General features: G+C 43.4%; 1 protein-coding gene across 1 annotated transcript in view; it reads right to left on the reverse strand.

The window, feature by feature from the left end:
- Nucleotides 1-8655, reverse strand: part of LOC125459227 (intestinal mucin-like protein) — a 29909-nt gene extending 21254 nt beyond the window's left edge. Inside the window, exons 1-4 of the mRNA XM_048545372.2 lie at nt 8445-8655; nt 7789-8004; nt 7136-7351; nt 4886-5073 (exon numbers count right to left, since the gene is read on the reverse strand). Of these exons, the coding sequence (XP_048401329.2) occupies nt 4886-4951 (66 nt within the window). The 5' untranslated portion in view covers nt 4952-5073; nt 7136-7351; nt 7789-8004; nt 8445-8655. The remainder of the gene's footprint in view (nt 1-4885; nt 5074-7135; nt 7352-7788; nt 8005-8444) is intronic.
- Nucleotides 8656-22375: the final 13720 nt, after the last annotated feature.

The following is a 22375-nucleotide window of genomic DNA, read 5'->3' on the forward strand; positions in this document are numbered from 1 at the left end:
AAACAAAATCACTGCCTGAAAATACAGAAGAGGACAACCTTTTTGAGATTTTTGACACTGATCAGTGCTTTTAAGACTTGAACTTCTTAATTGGTATTTTTTATGAAAATCTATAATAGCGTGTAAGGTGAGAGCATTCTTTTTATTGTAGTTGTACTGAGATGTGTCTCCTGATTGTGTTTTAATATGAAGGATTGCTATTATTATCCTAGAGCAGTGCTTCTGAGCATTAAGACTGAGCTAAACACAGCATTTTTGAGCAAAGCGTGTTTGTTTTTAGGTTATTTCTGGGTCTGTAGGTTGTTAAAGTGGTGGCAGAAATGTTTTTTTTAGGGTGATGTGCTCTTTGTGTCAGATGTGGGTGATCAGGAAGAATTTGAATTTTTCTGCAGATTATATCTGCAGGAAGTGTGTTTGGTTGCAAATCCTGACAGACCACACGGATCAGTTGGAGGGGAAGTTAGAGGCAACGAGGAGTTAACAAGAGCGAGGGGGTGCGAGCAATGGCAGTTTCAGCAAGGTGGAGATACCACAGATACAGTCAGGTAACTGGGTCACCACTAGGAATGGTAGAAGTGGTAGCCAGGTAGTGCAGGAGACATAACCAATGCGTGATAGGAGAACTATTTGTAATATGTTTTAATTATGGTTTTATGAGTTTGCTGGTATCTCTCCAAAGGTTTTTTGACAGGATTATTAGAGTCCAGGACCAGGGATCCAGCGCAAAAGCGATATCACAGATAAACCCTAAATTCATTGGTTGGTGATAGCTACTAATTTGACTGAAAGTAAATAATGGGAAATATTTTCAGGCTACAAGCTAAAAGGTAAGCACAATTTTAAAAAAAAGTCAAATTAAAAACTAAGTCATTAAAATAGACAAGGTGATGAGTGGTAATACATGATATGTCCTGAGCATGTACCAATTTACTCGTGGATCTCAGAAGGAATCAAGGACTATGGGGAGAGTGCAGGGAAGTGGAGTTGAAATGCCAATCAGCCATGATTTAAATGGCGGAGTGAACTTGATGGGCCGAATGGCCTTATTTCCACTCCTATGTCTTATGGTCTTATGGTCTTATGATGTGGGAGCTGATGGACCCCCTTGTGGTTCATAATGGCCACATCTGTAGCAAATGTTGCTTGCTTGATGATCTCCAGCCCAGAGTTGAAAAGCTGGAGTCTGAGCTCCAACACTGCAACACATCAGGGAGGGGGAGAATTACCTGGATGCTGCCTTTTCAGGAGGAAGTCACAGCCCTTAAATTAACAACCTTGAACTTGGTCAGTGGTCAGGGACAGGAGGGAAGGATTACCAGCAACCCATGTAGGGGATCCAGGCAGTTGTGCCAGAGGAGCCTCACCTCTTCAGCCTGTCAAAAAGGTTTGAGATTCTTGCTCCCCTGTGTGGACGAAAGTGGGGGGGGGGGGCGGTTGCTGTAGGGACGATGAGCAAACTGACTACAGCACTGTGGTATAGGGGCCTTTCAAGATGGGGGAGAAAGGAGAAATGTAGTTCTAACTGGGGATACTATAATCAGGAGAAAAGACACTGTATCTCTGTAGCCAAGATCGAGAATCCCAAAGGCTGTGTTGCCTGCCTGGTGCCCAGCTTCAGGATATCTCATATGGGCCGCAGAGGAACTTGGAGTGGGAGGGGAAAGATCCAGTTGTCGTGGTACACATAGATATCAATAATATAGGTAGCAAAAGAAAAGAGGGTCTGCTGAGGGAATATGAGCAGTTAAAGACAAAATTAAGAAGCAGAATCAAAAAGGTAACAATCTCTGGACTGCTACCTGAGCCACGAGTAAATTGGTACATGCTCAGTACGATTGAAGAGGTAAATGCATGGCTCAAAGGTTGATGTGGGAGAAACAGGTTTGAATTGATGGGACATTGGCATCAGCACTGGGAAAGGAGGGAACTGTTTCGATGGGACAGGCTCCACCTGAATCATGCTGGGATTCGTGCTGGGAATCAAGTCCTTGCAAATTGCATAATTAGGGCTGTCGATGGGGCTTTAAAATAAATTGTGGATGAGTTCTGATGCTTGGAAAATTAAGGAAAAAGTTAAAGTTGGGAGGAGGGTTCAGTAGAGGTAAAAGTTTCCAGAACAAGTTATTGGACATAGAGCATGGAAATCTAACTTCAGTCACAGCAGATAAGGGGACAACTGTGAGCAGGAGATCAGTTAATGTAGGACTGTGTGTTGTACTTAAATGCACACAGCATTTGCAACAAGGTAAATGAGATTGTAGCATAGATTCAAACAGGCAGGTATGATGCTATTGGTATCACAGAGACATGGCCGCAAGGGGATCTGGACTAGGAACTAAATATCCAAGGATACATGTCCTACTGAAAGGATAGGCAAAGGGAGCGGGATTGCCTTGCTAGTAAGAAATGAAATGAAATTGATGGCAAGATGTGATGTAGAGTCACAAGGCACAGAATTTGTGTGAGCAGGGAAGGAAGTAGAAGACAGGAATGACCTCAGTTTTTGGTAAGATTTGAAGAGTCCAGTGTTAAGGATGGGATAGTGGAGTACTTGGAAGTGCATGGTAAAATAGGGCTCAGATCTTCCTCATCTTGATCAAACTTCTTTTCGTCTTTTGCTGAATCCTAAAATCCTAACCCTCAAGTTGGCAGCTTTTACCTGACAAGTTTATGTCTCCTCTTTGGATCTAACAGTATCCTTAATTACTGTTGTAAGTCATGGTTAAGCTGCTTTTCCTCTCTTATTTTTGCACCAGTCAGGAATGAACAGTTGTTGGAATTCATGCACATGTTCTTTATTATGAACCATTGCCAATCAACTGTGTACTTCAGTAACATTTCTCAATACATCCTTCCCAATTTGTGCTGCATGCTCTCTACATTGTTCCCTTTATTTAGAATCATGACCCTACTTTCAGATTTGATGACATTACTCTTCATCTTAATGAAGAATTTTACCATCTTATGGTCACTCTTTCACACAGGACCCTGCGCAACAAGACTGTTAATTATCCTTTCTCATTGCACTGTACCCAACCTAGAATAATCTGTTCTCTGGTTGGTTCCTCAATGTATTATTCTAAAAGAAGAATCACGAACACATTCCAGAAAATTCTCCTCCATGCTACCTTTGCTAGTTTGGTTTATTAAATCCATTTGCAAATTGAAATCACCCATGAATACAGTTGTTCCTATATAGCATGCATTTACAATTTCTTGCTTAATGCCCTCCCTTACATCTCCACCACTGTTTGGGGGCATATAGTCAATAACCAATAATGTTTTCTAACACTTGGTGTTTCTTATCTCTACCCAGATTCTACATCATGGATGTTTCGTTCCCATCCCTGGTCATCCTGCATATGTGTATCACAACCGCAACTATATCATACCCATTTATGTCGTACTAAATATCATTCTATTTATCTTCACCATTAATTCAACTATATTACTGTGAATGCTCCACATATTAAGATACAAAACCTTTAGATGGTCCACAGCCCCTCACTGTCTTGAAGTACTAGATATATACAAAGTCTGTGCCATGAAATGTGGAGGTCGTGTCACATAGCATGGTGGACGGTATGCTTACTGTGAAGATGGGACTTTGACTGCACAAGGATTTTGCGGTGCTCACTCTGACTGATTCTGTCACAGCCAGATACATCTGTGGCAGGCAGGTTAGTGAGGATGAGGTCAAGTATGAATTTCCCTCACTATGTGCCGCAGACCCAGTTGACCAGCTAAGTCCTTTAGGGCTCGACCAACTCAATTATTAGTGGTGTTGCTATGTAGTAATCGACAGGAGGTTTGAGACTTTATGGGATCTGAAGTCAATGATGACCACTCCCAGGGCAACTTCCTCCCAACTGTATACCACTGTGTCACCATCTCTGCTGCATCTGTCCTGCAGTTAGGACAGGCCATAACCAGGGATTGTGATGGGGGTGTCTGGGATATTGTTCTGTATGGAAACCTGTGTAGCAAAGGATTGATTTGAGTTTACTGATGTCTGAATTAACCAAAATTTATGATAGATCTAAGTAATAACTGATATGTGACAAGATTTTAAGAATGGGTTATTAAGGTGACGGTAGAGTAGATAATTGTTTTGGAAGCAATGAAAATACCAAACTGATGATAAAAAATGCAGGTCTGAACAGAGTTCTGGAATGCACCCATCCCCTCTGAGGGCAGAATTTTGTTGGTTGCGTGGTATTCCTGATGACAGAAGATGTGTGCAGAAGATGTGTGCACCGCTCCTGCTGTCTTGCTTTTTCCCAATTGCCACACAATTATGGCAGTGTACACAGGAGACACATTTCAATGGTTTTTGAAAAGTTAATACACCTCAATCACCCACTGACTTGAATAACTGACTAAAAGTGAATTCTTGCGCTGCAGGGACACCACCTGATATTTCAGGCTGGGAGCTTACAGCCCTATGGCCTCAATATTGACTTCGCCAGCTTCAAAATCCCTCCACCCCCAACCTTATCCCACATCTAGCCGTAACCCTCCTCCTACTCACCACCCGGACCTGACCTACCTGTCCATATTCCCACTCAACTACCCACTCTATTCTTCCCACTGACCAATCGTAGTACACCCTACCTGCATCCACCTATCACCACATATCCTACACTGACCCCAGTCCCACCCTCTTCCTCTATTTATTTCTGGGCTCCCCTCCCCCTCTCTAGTCCTGACAAAGGGTTTCAGCCTGAAACATTGGCTTCCCCGCTCCTCGGATGCTGTCTGACCTGCTGTGCTTTTCCAGCCCCACACCTATAAACTTGGGAACAAAGATTATGTTTTCCTAACATCTTTCCACAAGACGCATGTTAAGGCATGGGTGATTGTGATTAACATCACCATTACTTACAGCTCTTGGAGGGTGCAGGGCTGAGCAACCTTTTGGTGGCATTGCTGTTGGTGTGGGTGACTCCATAGTTGGCAGAGATGATGTGGGTTTTCTACATGGTTCCGTGTGTTTCACAATATGACAGTTTTCTGAACATAACGCATAAAAACACCAGCCTTCTTTGTCTCGGGAATTATATACAATCTCCCCTGGAAGGAAGATAAAATTTAAATCTCAAATTGACAGTTTTGAATGGTTACATTAATTTGCAGTTTTGATTTTAAGGTGTACTGTGACATCAGTACGGGGCGGCAAGGTGGCTCAGTGGTTAGCACTGCAGGGACTCAGGTTCGATTCCAGCATCGGGCAACTATCTGTGCGGAGTTTGCACATTCTCCCCATGTCTGCATGGGTTTCCTCCGGGTGCTCCGGTTTCCTCCCACAGTCCAAAGATGTGCAGGCTAGGTGGATCGGTCATGCTAAATTGCCCACAGTGTTCAGGGGTGTGTGGGTTATAGGGGGATGGGTCTGGGTGGGATGCTCCAAGGGTTGGTGTGGACTTGTTGGGCCAAAGGGCTGTTTCCGCACTAGGGATTCTATGATCATGCATCTTACCATTTCATAATAGAATCTTAGGGTGTAGGTTTGCACCAAAAATTCAGATATGCTGCTGGGATTTCACCCCACCCTTCCTGGCTGAAATGTTGGGACTGAGCCTGACCTCTGTCTGACTCATGCTGTAGCCATTCAATTGTTGGCAGGCTCTAAGTAAAACAAAATGAGTCTTCTGTCTCTTTCTGGAAAGGAAAACCTACCTCATTAGTTGGTGACTGAGAGGCTAGTTGGGTTGGCTAATATCACTGCATCTCGGTGCAAAATGAGATGGCAGGTGGGCAAGTGTCAGCAATGATGCCTGCAGCCAGTGTGCCCAGTATTATCTCCAGTCACCATCTGCCAATCTGTCAACAGGGAACTTTAAATAGACATGCAAGTTGTACATCTCATTGAAGATATCTGATAAGTGCTTCTCTCCTCAATAAGAAGGGAAGTGAGAATTCAGAATTTCAGACATCCTTTGACTGACCCACAATCAGTGCCAGAGAATTTAATAAGATGGATCTTGACAGACCTAAACAGACAGTCTACTTTTGGTGAGAATATGTGGATGGTAGGTTCTGAAATTGAAAGAAGAATGCAAAGGACAACATAAAAAGATGAAGAACAGAAACAAGATCTGCAATATTTGCAAAAAAATTTGTTTCTGCACTTCACTAAAAAAACTTTAAGAACACTCAATTTGAAGGAAACTAACCCCAAATCAGACAGAGATTACAGTGCTGTTGACAATGTTTTTCACACAGTATGACCAGTTTCGCAAAACAGTGAAAACATAGAAATAGTTTGAACTGAAAAATAACAAAACTTGAAGAGGAGAATCAGGTCATGCTAAGAGAACACAGTTTCTGAAATGAAGAAATTGGGAAAAGACAGGCCTGCTTTAGTCGTATCTAGAGTCATAGTTATATGCGCATAGAAACAGACCCTTCGGTCCATTTTGTCCATGCTGACCACACATCCGAAAAAAATGTAGTCCCTTTTGCCAGCATTTGGCACATGTCCCTGCAAAGATCTCCAAATACATGCCCAGATGCATTTTAAATCAAGCAATCCTACCAGGGTACACCACTTCGTCTGGCAGCTCATTGCAAAGATGCACCACCCTCTGCATGAAAAAGTTGTCCCTTAGTTCCCTTTTATATCTTACCCCTGGTCAGCTTAAACATATGCACTCTAGTTTTGGACTCCTCTATCCTCAGGGAGAAGATCTTGTCTATTACTCTTATTCTTGGCCTTCATACTTTTAAAAGCTGGTTAAGGCCATCTGGCAGCCTCTGATGCACCAGGGGAAAAAAGCGCCAAACTATTCAGCATTTCCAAGAGCTCATACCCTCCAACGCTGGCAACATCCTCAGAAATATTTTCCGAAACATTTCGAGTTTCACAACATATTCCAAAAGCTGGTAGACCAGAATTGCAAAACAACACACCAGCAGTGGATGACACAAGATCAACCACAGCGGAAACATGACCTCCCAAAGCTAATACACACTGAACTGACCAATAAAGGCAAGCAGACACCAAAAGGGATCTTAACTTCATATCTAGATGCGAGTCAAAGACCGACATTTTCTTGTCACATGACAAAACGCACATTGCCAAGCCGTTAAATATGAAAAAATGGCTGAGGATTCAATTAATTAACAAAATTACCGGGAGAGAAGGATCGTCCGTTCACATTGCAAGAGCATCTTGTTGTTTCTGTAGAGGTGGGAGGTACTGTTACTGTTGTTGCAGTTTCCGATGGAGTGGTGGTAGGTGCTGTAGTGGTTTGACATTTCCCTGTGTACTTGATAATCTCACAGCTCTTGGTACAAAGAGTGAAATTACACAGGTCTGATTTACCCACGGAAGTCACCACTGCCTGTCCTGGAAAACAAAAGTCAGAAAAATTATGTTACTGCCATTTCATCACATGTCGTCACTCAGTCTCCTTCAGAGGCTTCAATCAACATGCAAACGACTGTGGCTCCATGTCTGCAAATCGCGCCTGCATGTTCTGTGAAAGGACAAGTAAATGTTAATCTCCTGGAGAAGAAAAAAAAACCATCAGAACCTATGACATTCATTCTGATGGAACTCTCAACTAAGCATCCTCCACTGGCACAGCTCTGAGACGCTGAAGTGTTGTCACAGACCCTGCATTGTCTCTTCACAAGAACTGGCCGAATCCATGCTGAGGTTTTCAACCAAATTCACTGCTGATTTCCGATTTCAAATATCACCAATCTGGAGTACTCAATCTTTCCACGACAACATGTGCCACTCATCATGGTATCGGATTTCCTTTCAACTGATAAACTTACCAGGTGATAACGCTTGGCCATTCACGTGACAAAAGCATCTTGTTGTTTCTGTCGAGCTGGGAGTTACAGTCACAGTTGTTGTAGTTTCCGATGGAGTGGTGGTAGGTGCTGTGGTGGTTTGACATTTGCCTGTGTACTTTATAATCTCGCAGCTCTTGGTACAGAGAGTAAAATTACACAGGTCTGATTTACCCACGGAAGTCACCACTGCCTGTCCTGGAAAACAAAAGTCAGAAAAATTATGTAACTGCCATTTCATCACATGTTGTCACTCAGCCTCCTTCAAAGGCTTCAGTCAACATACAAACGACAGTGGCTCCATGTCTGCAAATCGCGCCTGCATGTTATGTGAAATGACAAGTAAATGCTAATCTCCTCGAGAAGCACAAAAATTATCCATCAGAACCTATGACATTCATTCTGATGGAACTCTCAACTAAGCGTCCTCCATTGCCACAGCTCTGAGATCCTGAACTGTTGACACAGACTCTGCATTATCTCTTCACAAGAACTGCCAGAATCCATGCTGAGGTTTTCGAACAAATTCACTGCTGATTTCAGATTTCAAACATCACCAAACTGGAGTGCTCAATCTTTCCCAGACAACATGTGCCACTCATCCTGGCATCAGATTTCCTATTAACTGAAAAACTTACCAGGTGATAAAGCTTGGCCATTCACGTGACAAGAGCATCTTGTTGTATCTGTAGAGCTGGGAGTTACTGTCACTGTTGTTGCAGTTTCTGATGGAGTGGTGGTAGGTGCTGCGGTGGTTTCACATTTTCCTGTGTACTTTATAATCTCGCAACTCTTGGTACAGAGAGTGAAATTACACAGGTCTGATTTACCCACGGAAGTCACCACTGCCTGCCCTGCAAAACAAAAAGCACAAAATGTAATGTACAATCATCTCGTCAAATGTCCTCGCTCAACCAGTCAATTGATTTTCCTCTCAATATATAGATGTTAATGGCTCCTGTTTGGAAGACTGGAACTTTCACTTATGGTAACTGACAGTTCAATAGTAAAGAGCAATTTGAATAGCAAAATGGCTCATCATATCCGATCACATTTAGGCTGTTCGAATTGCCAAAGAGGTGTCCCTCACAGAAAATGTGCAGACAGCTCCGAGAACGTTCAAGGCCATCTCTAACTCTGCATTTTCGCTCCACGAGTGCGACCAGAATCTCAGTAGAGATTTTCAGTCAAATTCACTTTTCCTTTCAGATTTCAAACATCGGCATCCGGGGTATCTGATCTTTCGCTGACATGTGCCACTCATCATGGTATCAGATTTCCAATCAACTGAAAACTTACCAGGTGATAATGCTTGGCCATTCACGTGACAAGAGCATCTTGTTGTTTCTGTAGAGCTGGGAGTTACTGTTACTGTTGTTGCAGTTTCCGATGGAGTGCTGGTAGGTGCTGTGGTGGTTTGACATTTGCCTGTGTACTTTATAATCTCGCAGCTCTTGGTACAGAGCGTGAAATTACACATGTCTGATTTACCCACGGAAGTCACCACTGCCTGTCCTGGAAAACAAAAGTCAGAAAAATTATGTAACTGCCATCTCATCACATGTCGTCACTCAGCCACCTTCAAAGGCTTCAGTCAACATATAAACGACATTGGGTCCTTGTTTGCAAATCGCGCCTGCATATAATGCGAAAAGACAAGTAAATGCTCATCTCCTCGAGAAGCACCAAAATTATCCATCAGAACCTATGCCATTCATTCTGTTGGAACTCTCAACTAAGCGTCTTCCATTGGCACAGCTCTGCGACACTGAACTGTCGACACAGATCCTGCATTATCTCTTCACAAAAACTGCCAGAATCCAGATTGAGGTTTTCGAACAAATTCACTGCTGATTTCACATTTCAAACATCACCAATCTGGAGTGCTCAATCTTTCCCAGACAACATGTGCCACTCATCGTGGTATCGGATTTCCTTTCAAGTGATAAACTTACCAGGTGATAATGCTTGGCCATTCACGTGACATGAGCATCTTGTTGTTTCTGTAGAGCTGGGAGTTACAGTCACAGTTGTTGAAGTTTCCGATGGCGTGGTGGATGGTGTTGTGGTGGTTTGACATTTGCCTGTGTACTTTATAATATCGCAGCTCTTCGTACAGAGAGTGAAATTACACAGGTCTGATTTACCCACGGAAGTCACCACGGCCTGTCCTGGAAAACCAAAGTCAGAGAAATTATGTTACTGCCATCTCATCACAGGTCGTCACTCAGCCACCTTCAAAGGCTTCAGTCAACATATAAACGACAGTGAATCCTTGTCTGCAAGTTGCACCTGCAAGTTATGTGAAAGGACAAGTAAATGCTCATCTCCATGAGAAGCACAAAAAGAATCCATCAGAACTGATCACATTCATTCTGTTGGGACTGTCAACTCAGCGTCCTTCATTTGCACAGCTCTGAGACCCTGAACTGTTGTCACAGACTCTGCATCATCTCTTACCAAGAACTACCAGAATCCATGCTGAGATTTTCAAACAAATTCACTGCTGATTTCAGATTTCAAACATCATCAATCTGGAGTGGACAATTTTTCCCAAACAACATGTGTCACTCATCGTGCTATCGGATTTCCTTTCAAGTGATAAACTTACCTGGTGATAATGCTTGGCCATTCACGTGACAAGAGCATCTTGCTGTTTCTGTAGAGCTGGGAGTTACAGTCACTGTTGTTGCAGTTTCCGATGGAGTGGTGGTAGGTGTTGTGGTGGTTTGACATATCCCTGTGTACTTTATAATCTCGCAGCTCTTGGTACAGAGCGTGAAATTACACAGGTCAGATTTACCCACGGAAGTCACCACTGCCTGCCCTGCAAAACAAAAGGCACAAAATGTAAAGTACAAGCATCTCGTCAAATGACGTCACTCAACCAGCCAACTGATTTTCGCCTCAATATATAGATGTAAATGGCCCCGGTTTGAAAGTTTGGATCTATCAGTTATGGTAAATGATTGCTAATTAATAAACACCAATTTTAGTGGAAAAATGGCTCATCATATCCGGTCACATTCAAGCTGTTCGAATTCCCAAATTGGTGTCCCTCACCGAAAATGTGCTGACAGATACTAGAACCATCAAGGCCATCTCTAACTCTGCATTTTCTATCCACATGTGCGACCAGAACCTCTGCAGGGATTTTCCGGCAAATTCACTTTTCCGTTCAGATTTCAAACATCGGCATCCGGGGTATCTGATCTTTCACAGACAACATGTGCAACTCATCATCGTGTCAGATTTCCAATCAACTGAAAAACTTACCAGGCGATAACGCTTGGCCATTCACGTGACAAGAGCATCTTGTTGTTTCTGTCGTGCTGGGAGTTACTGTTACTGTTGTTGTAGTTTCCGATGGAGTGGTGGATGGTGTTGTGGTGGTTTGACATTTCCCTGTGTACTTTATAATCTCGCAGCTCTTGGTACAGAGAGTGAAATTACACAGGTCTGATTTACCCACGGAAGTCACCACTGCCTGCCCTGCGAAACAAAAGGCACAAAATGTAAAGTACAAGCATCTCGTCAAATGTCCTCATTCAAACAGTCAATTGATTTTCCTCTCAATATATAGATGTTAATGGCCCCTGTTTGGAAGACTGGAACTTTCACTTATTGTAATTGACAGCTCAATAGAAAACACCAATATTAATAGAAAAATGGATCATCATATCCGATCATATTCAGGCTGTTCGAATTTCTAAAGCGGTGTCCATCAAAGAAAATGTGCAGACAGCTCCGAGAACGTTCAAGGCCATCTCTAACTCTGCATTTTCTCTCCACCTGTGCTACCAGAATCTCTGGAGTGATTTTCCGCCAAATTCACTTTTCTCTTCAGATTTCTAACATCGACATCCAGGGTATCTGACCTTTCCACGACAACATGTGCCACTCATCATGGTATCGGATTTCCTTTCAACTGATAAACTTACCAGGTGATAACGCTTGGCCATTCACATGACAAGAGCATCTTGTTGTTTCTGTCGAGCTGGGAGTTACAGTCACAGTTGTTGCAGTTTCCGATGGAGTGGTGGTAGGTGCTGTGGTAGTTTGACATTTCCCTGTGTACTTTATAGTCTCGCAGCTCCTGGTACAGAGAGTAAAATTACACAGGTCTGATTTACCCACGGAAGTCACCACTGCCTGTCCTGGAAAACAAAAGTCAGAAAAATTATGTGACTGCCATTTCATCACATGTCGTCACTCAGCCTCCTTCAAAGGCTTCAGTCAACATACAAACGACAGTGGCTCCATGTCTGCAAATCGCGCCTGCATGTTATGTGACAGGACAAGTAAATGATAATCTCCTCGAGAAGCACAAAAATTATCCATCAGAACCTATGACATTCATTCTGATGGAACCCTCAACTAAGCGTCCTCCATTGGCACAGCTCTGAGATCCTGAACTGTTGACACAGACTCTGCATTATCTCTTCACAAGAACTGCCAGAATCCATGCTGAGGTTTTCGAACAAATTCACTGCTGGTTTCAGATTTCAAACATCACCAAACTGGAGTGCTCAATCTTTCCCAGACAACATGTGCCACTCATCCTGGCATCAGATTTCCTATTAACTGAAAAACTTACCAGGTGATAAAGCTTGGCCATTCAAGTGACACGAGCATGTTGTTGTATCTGTAGAGCTGGGAGTTACTGTCACTGTTGTTGTAGTTTCTGATGGAGTGGTGGTAGGTGCTGCGGTGGTTTCACATTTTCCTGTGTACTTTATAATCTCGCAACTCTTGGTACAGAGAGTGAAATTACACAGGTCTGATTTACCCACGGAAGTCACCACTGCCTGTCCTGGAAAACAAAAGTCAGAAAAATTATGTTACTGCCATTTCATCACATGTCGTCACTCAGCCTCCTTCAGAGGCTTCAGTCAACATGCAAACGACTGTGGCTCCATGTCTGCAAATCACGCCTGCATGTTCTGTGAAAGGACAAGTAAATGTTAATCTCCTCGAGAAGCAAAAAAATTATCCATCAGAACCTATGACATTCATTCGGATGGAACTCTCAACTTAGCATCCTCCATTGGCACAGCTCTGAGACGCTGAAGTGTTGTCACAGACCCTGCATTGCCTCTTCACAAGAACTGGCCGAATCCATGCTGAGGTTTTCAACCAAATTCACTGCTGATTTCAGATTTCAAATATCACCAATCTGGAGTAGTCAACCTTTCCACGACAGCATGTGCCACTCATCATGGGATCGGATTTCCTTTCAACTAATAAACTTACCAGGTGATAACGCTTGGCCATTCACGTGACATGAGCATCTTGTTGTTTCTGTCGAGCTGGGAGTTACAGTCACAGTTGTTGTAGTTTCCGATGGAGTGGTGGTAGGTGCTGTGGTGGTTTGACATTTGCCTGTGTACTTTATAATCACGCAGCTCTTGGTACAGAGAGTAAAATTACACAGGTCTGATTTACCCACGGAAGTCACCACTGCCTGTCCTGGAAAACAAAAGTCAGAAAAATTATGTAACTGCCATTTCATCACATGTCGTCACCCAGCCACCTTCAAAGGCTTCAGTCAACATACAAACGACAGTGGCTCCTTGTCTGCAAATCGCGCCTGCATGTTACGCGAAAGGATAAGTAAATGCTCATCTCCTTGAGAAGCACCAAAATTATCCATCAGAACCTATGCCATTCATTCTGTTGGAACTCTCAACTAAGCGTCTTCCATTGGCACAGCTCTGCGACACTGAACTGTCGACACAGACCCTGCATTATCTCTTCACAAGAACTTGCCAGAATCCAGGTTGAGGTATTCGACCAAATTCACTGCTGATTTCACATTTCAAACATCACCAATCTGGAGTGCTCAATCTTTCCCAGACAACATGTGCCACTCATCGTGGTATCGGATTTCCTTTCAAGTGACAAACTTACCAGGTGATAATGATTGGCCATTCACGTGACATGAGCATCTTGTTGTTTCTGTAGAGCTGGGAGTTACAGTCACAGTTGTTGAAGTTTCCGATGGAGTGGTGGATGGTGTTGTGGTGGTTTGACATTTCCCTGTGTACTTTATAATCTCGCACCTCTTGGTACAGAGCGTGAAATTACACAGGTCTGATTTACCCACGGAAGTCACCACTGCCTGCCCTGCAAAACAAAAAGCACAACATGTAATGTACAAGCATCTCGTCAAATGTCCTCACTCAACCAGTCAATTGATTTTCCTCTCAATATATAGATGTTAATGGCCCCTGTGTGGAAGAGTGGACCTTTCCCTTATGGTAATTGACAGCTCAACAGTGAACACCAATATTAATAGAATAATGGCTCATCATATCCGATCATATTCAGGCTGTTCGAATTCCCAAAGAGGTGTCCCTCACAGAACATTTGCAGACAGTTCCGAGAACGTTCAAGGCTATCTCTAACTCTGCATTTTCTCTCCACATGTGCTACCAGAATCTCTGCAGTGATTTTCCGGCAAGTTCACTTTTCTTTTCAGATTTCAAACATTGGCATCCGGGGTATCTGATCTTTCGCAGACAACATGTGCCACTCATCATGGTATCAGATTTCCAATCAACTGAAAAACTTACCAGGTGATAATGCTTGGCCATTCACGTGGCAAGAGCAGCTTGTTGTTTCTGTCGAGCTGGGAGTTACTGTTACTGTTGTTGCAGTGACCGATGGAGTGGTGGTAGGTGCTGTGGTTTTTTGACACTTGCCGGTGTACTTTATAATCTCGCAACTCTTGGTACAGAGAGTGAAATTACACAGGTCTGATTTACCCACGGATGTCACCACGGCCTGTCCTGGAAAACAAAATTCAGGAAAATTATGTTATGACAACACATCATGCGTTGTCACTCAGCCACCCTCAGAGGCTTCAACCCAAGAAATGGATGACAGCTGCTCCTACTCTGGAAGTCACACCTGCAAGTTATGTCAAAGGACGAATTCTAACCACCTGTTTAAATACAAAGATGATCCATCAGAAACTGTCAAATTCCTTCTGTTGGCACTGTCAACTAAGCCCACACTTGAGGCTCAGATATGAGACCCTGCACTAATATCACTGACTCTGTGCTTTCTCCACACAAGCATTGCCAAAATGCATGCTGAAGTTTTCGAAACAATTCACTGCTGATTTCTGATTTCCAAGATCAGCGGTCCGCGGATTTCGATCTTTCCACACAGACTGAGCCACTCATCGTGGTATGGGATTTCCAGTCAACTGAGAAACCTACCAGGTGATAACGCTTGGCCATTCACGTGACAAGAGCATCTTGTTGTTTCTGTCGTGCTGGGAGTTACTGTTACTGTTGTTGCAGTTTCCGATGGAGTGGTGGATGGTGTTGTGGTGGTTTGACATTTGCCTGTGTACTTTATAATCTCGCAGCTCTTGGTACAGAGAGTGAAATTACACAGGTCTGATTGACCCACGGAAGTCACCACTGCCTCCCCTGGAAAACAAAAGTCAGAAAAATTATGTTACAGCCATCTCATCACATGTCGTCTCTCAGCCACCTTCGAAGGCTTCAGTCAACCTATTAACAACAGTGGGTCGTTGTCTGCAAATCGCGCCTGCACGTTATGCGAAAGGACAAGTAAATGCTAATCTCCTTGAGAAGCACAAAAATTATTCAGCACAACCTATCACATTCATTCTGTTGGAACTCTCAACTAAGCGTCCTCCATTGGCACAGCTCTAAGACTATGTTGTCACAGACCCTGCAGTGTCTCTTCACAAGAACTGCCAGAATCCACGCTGAGGTATTCGACCAAATTCACTGCTGATTTCACATTTCAAACATCACCAATCTGGAGTGCTCAATCTTTCCCAGACAACATGTGCCACTCATCGTGGTATCGGATTTCCTTTCAAGTGATAAACTTACCAGGTGATAATGCTTGGCCATTCACGTGACATGAGCATCTTGTTGTTTCTGTAGAGCTGGGAGTTACAGTCACAGTTGTTGAAGTTTCCGATGGTGTGGTGGATGGTGTTGTGGTGGTTTGACATTTCCCTGTGTACTTTATAATCTCGCAGCTCTTGGTACAGAGCGTGAAATTACACAGGTCTGATTTACCCATGGAAGTCACCACTGCTTGCCCTGCAAAACAAAAGGAACAAAATGTAACGTACACGCATCTCGTCAAATGTCCTCACTCAACGAGTCAATTGATTTTCCTCTCAATATACAGATGTAAATGAACCATGTTTGCGTGTCTGGAGCTATCAGTTATGGAAATTGTAAGCTCAATAGTAAACAGCAATTTTAGTAGAAAAATGGCTCATCACATCCGATCACATTCAGGCTGTTCGAATTGCCAACGAGGTGTCCCTCACAGAAAATGTGCAGACAGCTCCGAGAACGTACAAGGCCATCTCCAATTCTGCATTTTCTCTTCACAAGTGCTAGCAGAATCTCTGCAGAGATTTTCCGCCAAATTCACTTTTGCTTTCAGATTTCAAACATCGGCATCCGGTGTATCTGATCTTTCGCAGGCAACATGTGCCACTCATCGTGGTATCAGATTTCCAGTCAACTGAAAAACTTACCAGGTGATAATGCTTGGCCATTCACGTGACAAGAGCATCTTGTTGTTTCTGTAGAGCTGGGAGTTACTGTTACTGTTGTTGCAGTTTCTGATGGAGTGGTGGTAGGTGCTGTGGTGGTTTGACATTTCCCTGTGTACTTGATAATCTCGCAGCTCTTGGTACAGAGAGTAAAATTACACAGGTCTGATTTACCCATGGAAGTCACCACTGCCTGCCCTGCAAAACAAATGCACAAAATATAATGTACAAGCATCTCGTCAAATGTCCTCACTCAACCAGTCAATTGATTTTCCTCTCAATATATAGATGTTAATGGCCCCTGTTTGGACGACTGGAACTTTCACTTATGGTAATTGGCAGCTCAACAGTAAACACCAATATTTATAGAAAAATGGCTCATCATATCCGATTATATTCAGGCTGTTCGAATTGCCAAAGAGGTATCCCTCACAGAAAATGTGCAGACTCCTCCGAGAACGTTCAAGGCCATCTCTAACTCTGCATTTTCTCTCCACATGTGCTACCAGGATCTCTGCAGAGATTTTCTGGCAAATTCACTTTTCTTTTCAGATTTCAAACATTGGCTTCCCGGGTATCTGATCTTTCGCAGACAACATGTGCGACTCATCATGGTATCAGATTTCCAATCAACTGAAAAACTTACCAGGTGATAATGCTTGGCCATTCACCTGACAAGAGCATCTTGTTGTTTCTGTCGAGCTGGGAGTTACTGTTACTGTTGTTGCAGTTTCCGATGGAGTGGTGGTAGGTGCTGTGGTTTTTTGACACTTGCCGGTGTACTTTATAATCTCGCAACTCTTGGTACAGAGAGTGAAATTACACAGGTCTGATTTACCCACGGATGTCACCACTGCCTGTCCTGGAAAACAAAAGTCAGAAAATTTATGTTAATGACAACACATCATGCGTTGTCACTCAGCCACCCTCAGAGGCTTCAACCCAAGATATACATGACAGGTGCTCCTTGTCTGGAAGCCACACCTGCAAGTTATGCCAAAGTACCAATTCTAACCACCTGTTTTAATACAAAGATGATCCATCAGAAACTGTCAAATTCCTTCTGTTGGCACTGTCAACAAAGCCCACACTTGAGGCACAGATATGAGACCCTGCACTAATATCACTGACGCTGAACTTTCTCCACACAAGCATTGCCAAAATGCATGCTGAGGTTTTCGAAACAATTCACTGCTGATTTCTGATTTCCAAAATCAGCGGTCCGCGGATTTTGATCTTTCCACACAGACTGAGCCACTCATCGTGGTATCGGATTTCCAGTCAATTGATAAACCTACCAGGCGATAACGCTTGGCCATTCACGTGACAAGAGCATCTTGTTGTTTCTGTCGAGCTGGGAGTTACTGTTACTGTTGTTGCAGTTTCCGATGGAGTGGTGGTAGGTGCTGTGGTGGTTTGACATTTGCCTGTGTACTTTATAATCTCGCAACTCATGGTACAGAGCGTGAAATTACACAGGTCAGATTTACCCACGGAAGTCACCACGGCCTGTCCTGGAAAACAAAAGGCACAAAATGTAACATACTAGCATCTCATCAAATGTCCTCACTATACCAGTCAATTGATTTTCCTCTCAATATATAGATGTTAATGGCCACTGTTTGGAAGACGGGAACTTTCACTTATGGTAATTGACAGCTCAACAGTAAACACCAATATTAATAGAAAAATGGCTCATCATATCCGACCACATTCAGGCTGTTCGAATTGCCAAAGAGGTGTCCCTCACAGAACATGTGCAGACAGCTGCGAGAACGTTCAAGGCCATCTCTAACTCAGCATTTTCTCTTCACAAGTGCTAGCAGAATCTCTGCAGAGATTTTCCGCCAAATTCACTTTTCCTTTCAAATTTCAAACATCGGCATTCGGGGTATCTGGTCTTTCTCAGGCAACATGTGCCACTCATCATGGTATCAGATTTCCAATCAACTGAAAAACTTACCAGGTGATAATGCTTGGCCATTCATGTGACAAGAGCATCTTGTTGTTTCTGTCGAGCTGGGAGTTACTGTTACTGTTGTTGCAGTTTCTGATGGAGTGGTGGATGGTGTTGTGGTGGTTTGACATTTGCCTGTGTACTTTATAATCTCGCAGCTCTTGGTACAGAGAGTGAAATTACACAGGTTTGATTTACCCACGGAAGTCACCACAGCCTGTCCTGGAAAACAAAAGTCAGAAAAATTATGTTCCTGTCATTTCATCACATGTCGTCCCTCAGCCACCTTCAAAGGCTTCAGTCAACATACAAACAACAGTGGCTCCTTTACTGTAAATCGCGCCTGCATGTCATGCGAAAGGAGAAGTAAATGCTCATCTCCTTGAGAAGCACCAAAATTATCCATCAGAACCTATGCCATTCATTCTGTTGGAACTCTCAACTAAGCGTCTTCCATTGGCACAGCTCTGCGACACTGAACTGTCGACACAGACCCTGCATTATCTCTTCACAAGAACTGCCAGAATCCAGGTTGAGGTATTCGACCATATTCACTGCTGATTTCACATTTCAAACATCACCAATCTGGAGTGCTCAATCTTTCCGAGACAACATGTGCCACTCATCGTGGTATCGGATTTCCTTTCAAGTGATAAACTTACCAGGTGATAATGATTGGCCATTCACGTGACATGAGCATCTTGTTGTTTCTGTAGAGCTGGGAGTTACAGTCACAGTTGTTGAAGTTTCCGATGGAGTGGTGGATGGTGTTGTGGTGGTTTGACATTTGCCTGTGTACTTTATAATCTCGCAGCTCTTGGTACAGAGCGTGAAATTACACAGGTCTGATTTACCCACGGAAGTCACCACTGCCTGCCCTGCAAAACAAAAAGCACAACATGTAATGTACAAGCATCTCGTCAAATGTCCTCACTCAACCAGTCAATTGATTTTCCTCTCAATATATAGATGTTAATGGCCCCTGTGTGGAAGAGTGGACCTTTCCCTTATAGTAATTGACAGCTCAACAGTGAACACCAATATTAATAGAATAATGGCTCATCATATCCGATCATATTCAAGCTGTTCGAATTCCCAAAGAGGTGTCCCTCACAGAACATTTGCAGACAGTTCCGAGAACGTTCAAGGCCATCTCTAACTCTGCATTTTCTCTCCACATGTGCTAGCAGAATCTCTGCAGAGATTTTCCGGAGTGTTCACTTTTCTTTTCAGATTTCAAACATTGGCATCCGGGGTATCTGATCTTTCGCAGACAACATGTGCCACTCATCATGGTATCAGATTTCCAATCAACTGAAAAACTTACCAGGTGATAATGCTTGGCCATTCACGTGGCAAGAGCAGCTTGTTGTTTCTGTCGAGCTGGGAGTTACTGTTACTGTTGTTGCAGTGACCGATGGAGTGGTGGTAGGTGCTGTGGTTTTTTGACACTTGCCTGTGTACTTTATAATCTCGCAACTCTTGGTACAGAGAGTGAAATTACACAGGTCTGATTTACCCACGGATGTCACCACGGCCTGTCCTGGAAAACAGAATTCAGGAAAATTATGTTATGACAACACATCATGCGTTGTCACTCAGCCACCCTCAGAGGCTTCAACCCAAGAAATGGATGACAGCTGCTCCTTCTCTGGAAGTCACACCTGCAAGTTATGTCAAAGGACGAATTCTAACCACCTGTTTAAATACAAAGCGGATCCATCAGAAACTGTCAAATTCCTTCTGTTGGCACTGTCAACAAAGCCCACACTTGAGGCTCAGATATGAGACCCTGCACTAATATCACTGACTCTGTACTTTCTCCACACAAGCATTGCCAAAATGCATGCTGAGGTTTTCGAAACAATTCACTGCTGATTTCTGATTTCCAAGATCAGCGGTCCGCGGATTTCGATCTTTCCACACAGACTGAGCCACTCATCGTGGTATGGGATTTCCAGTCAACTGAGAAACCTACCAGGTGATAACGCTTGGCCATTCACGTGACAAGAGCATCTTGTTGTTTCTGTCGTGCTGGGAGTCACTGTTACTGTTGTTGCAGTTTCAGAGGGAGTGGTGGTAGGTGCTGTGGTGGTTTGACATTTGCCTGTGTACTTTATAATCTCGCAGCTCTTGGTACAGAGCGTGAAATTACATATGCCTGATTTACCCACGGAAGTGACCACTGCCTGTCCTGGAAAACAACAGTCAGAAAAATTATGTTCCTGCCATGTCATCACATGTCGTCACTTAGCCTCCTTCAGAGGCTTCAGTCAACATATAAACGACAGTGGCTCCTTGTCTGCAAATCGCGCCTGCATGTTATGCGAAATGACAAGTAAATGCTCATCTCCTTGAGAAGCACCAAAATTATCCATCAGAAACTATGCCATTCATTCTGTTGGAACTCTCAACTAAGCGTCTTCCATTGGCACAGCTCTGCGACACTGAACTGTCGACACAGACCCTGCATTATCTCTTCACAAGAACTTGCCAGAATCCAGGCTGAGGTATTCGACCAAATTCACTGCTGATTTCACATTTCAAACATCACCAATCTGGAGTGCTCAATCTTTCCCAGACAACATGTGCCACTCATCGTGGTAACGGATTTCCTTTCAAGTGATAAACTTACCAGGTGATAATGCTTGGCCATTCACGTGACATGAGCATCTTGTTGTTTCATATGAGCTGGGAGTTACAGTCACAGTTGTTGCAGTTTCAGAGGGAGTGGTGGTAGGTGCTGTGGTGGTTTGACATTTGCCTGTGTACTTTATAATCTCGCAGCTCTTGGTACAGAGCGTGAAATTACATATGCCTGATTTACCCACGGAAGTGACCACTGCCTGTCCTGGAAAACAACAGTCAGAAAAATTATGTTCCTGCCATGTCATCACATGTCGTCACTTAGCCTCCTTCAGAGGCTTCAGTCAACATATAAATGACAGTGGCTCCTTGTCTGCAAATCGCGCCTGCATGTTATGCGAAAGGACAAGTAAATGCTCATCTCCTTGAGAAGCACCAAAATTATCGATCAGAACCTATGCCATTCATTCTGTTGGAACTCTCAACTAAGCGTCTTCCATTGGCACAGCTCTGCGACACTGAACTGTCGACACAGACCTTGCATTATCTCTTCACAAGAACTGCCAGAATCCAGATTGAGGTTTTCGAACAAATTCACTGCTGATTTCACATTTCAAACATCACCAATCTGGAGTGCTCAATCTTTCCCAGACAACATGTGCCACTCATCGTGGTATCGGATTTCCTTTCAAGTGATAAACTTACCAGGTGATAATGCTTGGCCATTCACGTGACATGAGCATCTTGTTGTTTCTGTAGAGCTGGGAGTTACAGTCACAGTTGTTGAAGTTTCCGATGGTGTGGTGGATGGTGTTGTGGTGGTTTGACATTTCCCTGTGTACTTTATAATCTCGCAGCTCTTGGTACAGAGCGTGAAATTACACAGGTCTGATTTACCCATGGAAGTCACCACTGCCTGCCCTGCAAAACAAAAGGAACAAAATGTAACGTACACGCATCTCGTCAAATGTCCTCACTCAACGAGTCAATTGATTTTCCTCTCAATATACAGATGTAAATGAACCATGTTTGCGTGTCTGGAGCTATCAGTTATGGAAATTGAAAGCTCAATAGTAAACAGCAATTTTAGTAGAAAAATGGCTCATCACATCCGATCACATTCAGGCTGTTCGAATTGCCAAAGAGGTGTCCCTCACAGAAAATGTGCAGACAGCTCCGAGAACGTTCAAGGCCATCTCCAACTCTGCATTTTTTCTTCACAAGTGCTAGCAGAATCTCTGCAGAGATTTTCCGCCAAATTCACTTTTCCTTTCAGATTTCAAACATCGGCATCCGGTGTATCTGATCTTTCGCAGGCAACATGTGGCACTCATCATGGTATCAGATTTCCAATCAACTGAAAAACTTACCAGGTGATAATGCTTGGCCATTCACGTGGCAAGAGCAGCTTGTTGTTTCTGTCGAGCTGGGAGTTACTGTTACTGTTGTTGCAGTGACCGATGGAG

This window comes from Stegostoma tigrinum, chromosome 17 (assembly GCF_030684315.1).
Source record: "Stegostoma tigrinum isolate sSteTig4 chromosome 17, sSteTig4.hap1, whole genome shotgun sequence".
NCBI lineage: Eukaryota > Metazoa > Chordata > Chondrichthyes > Orectolobiformes > Stegostomatidae > Stegostoma > Stegostoma tigrinum.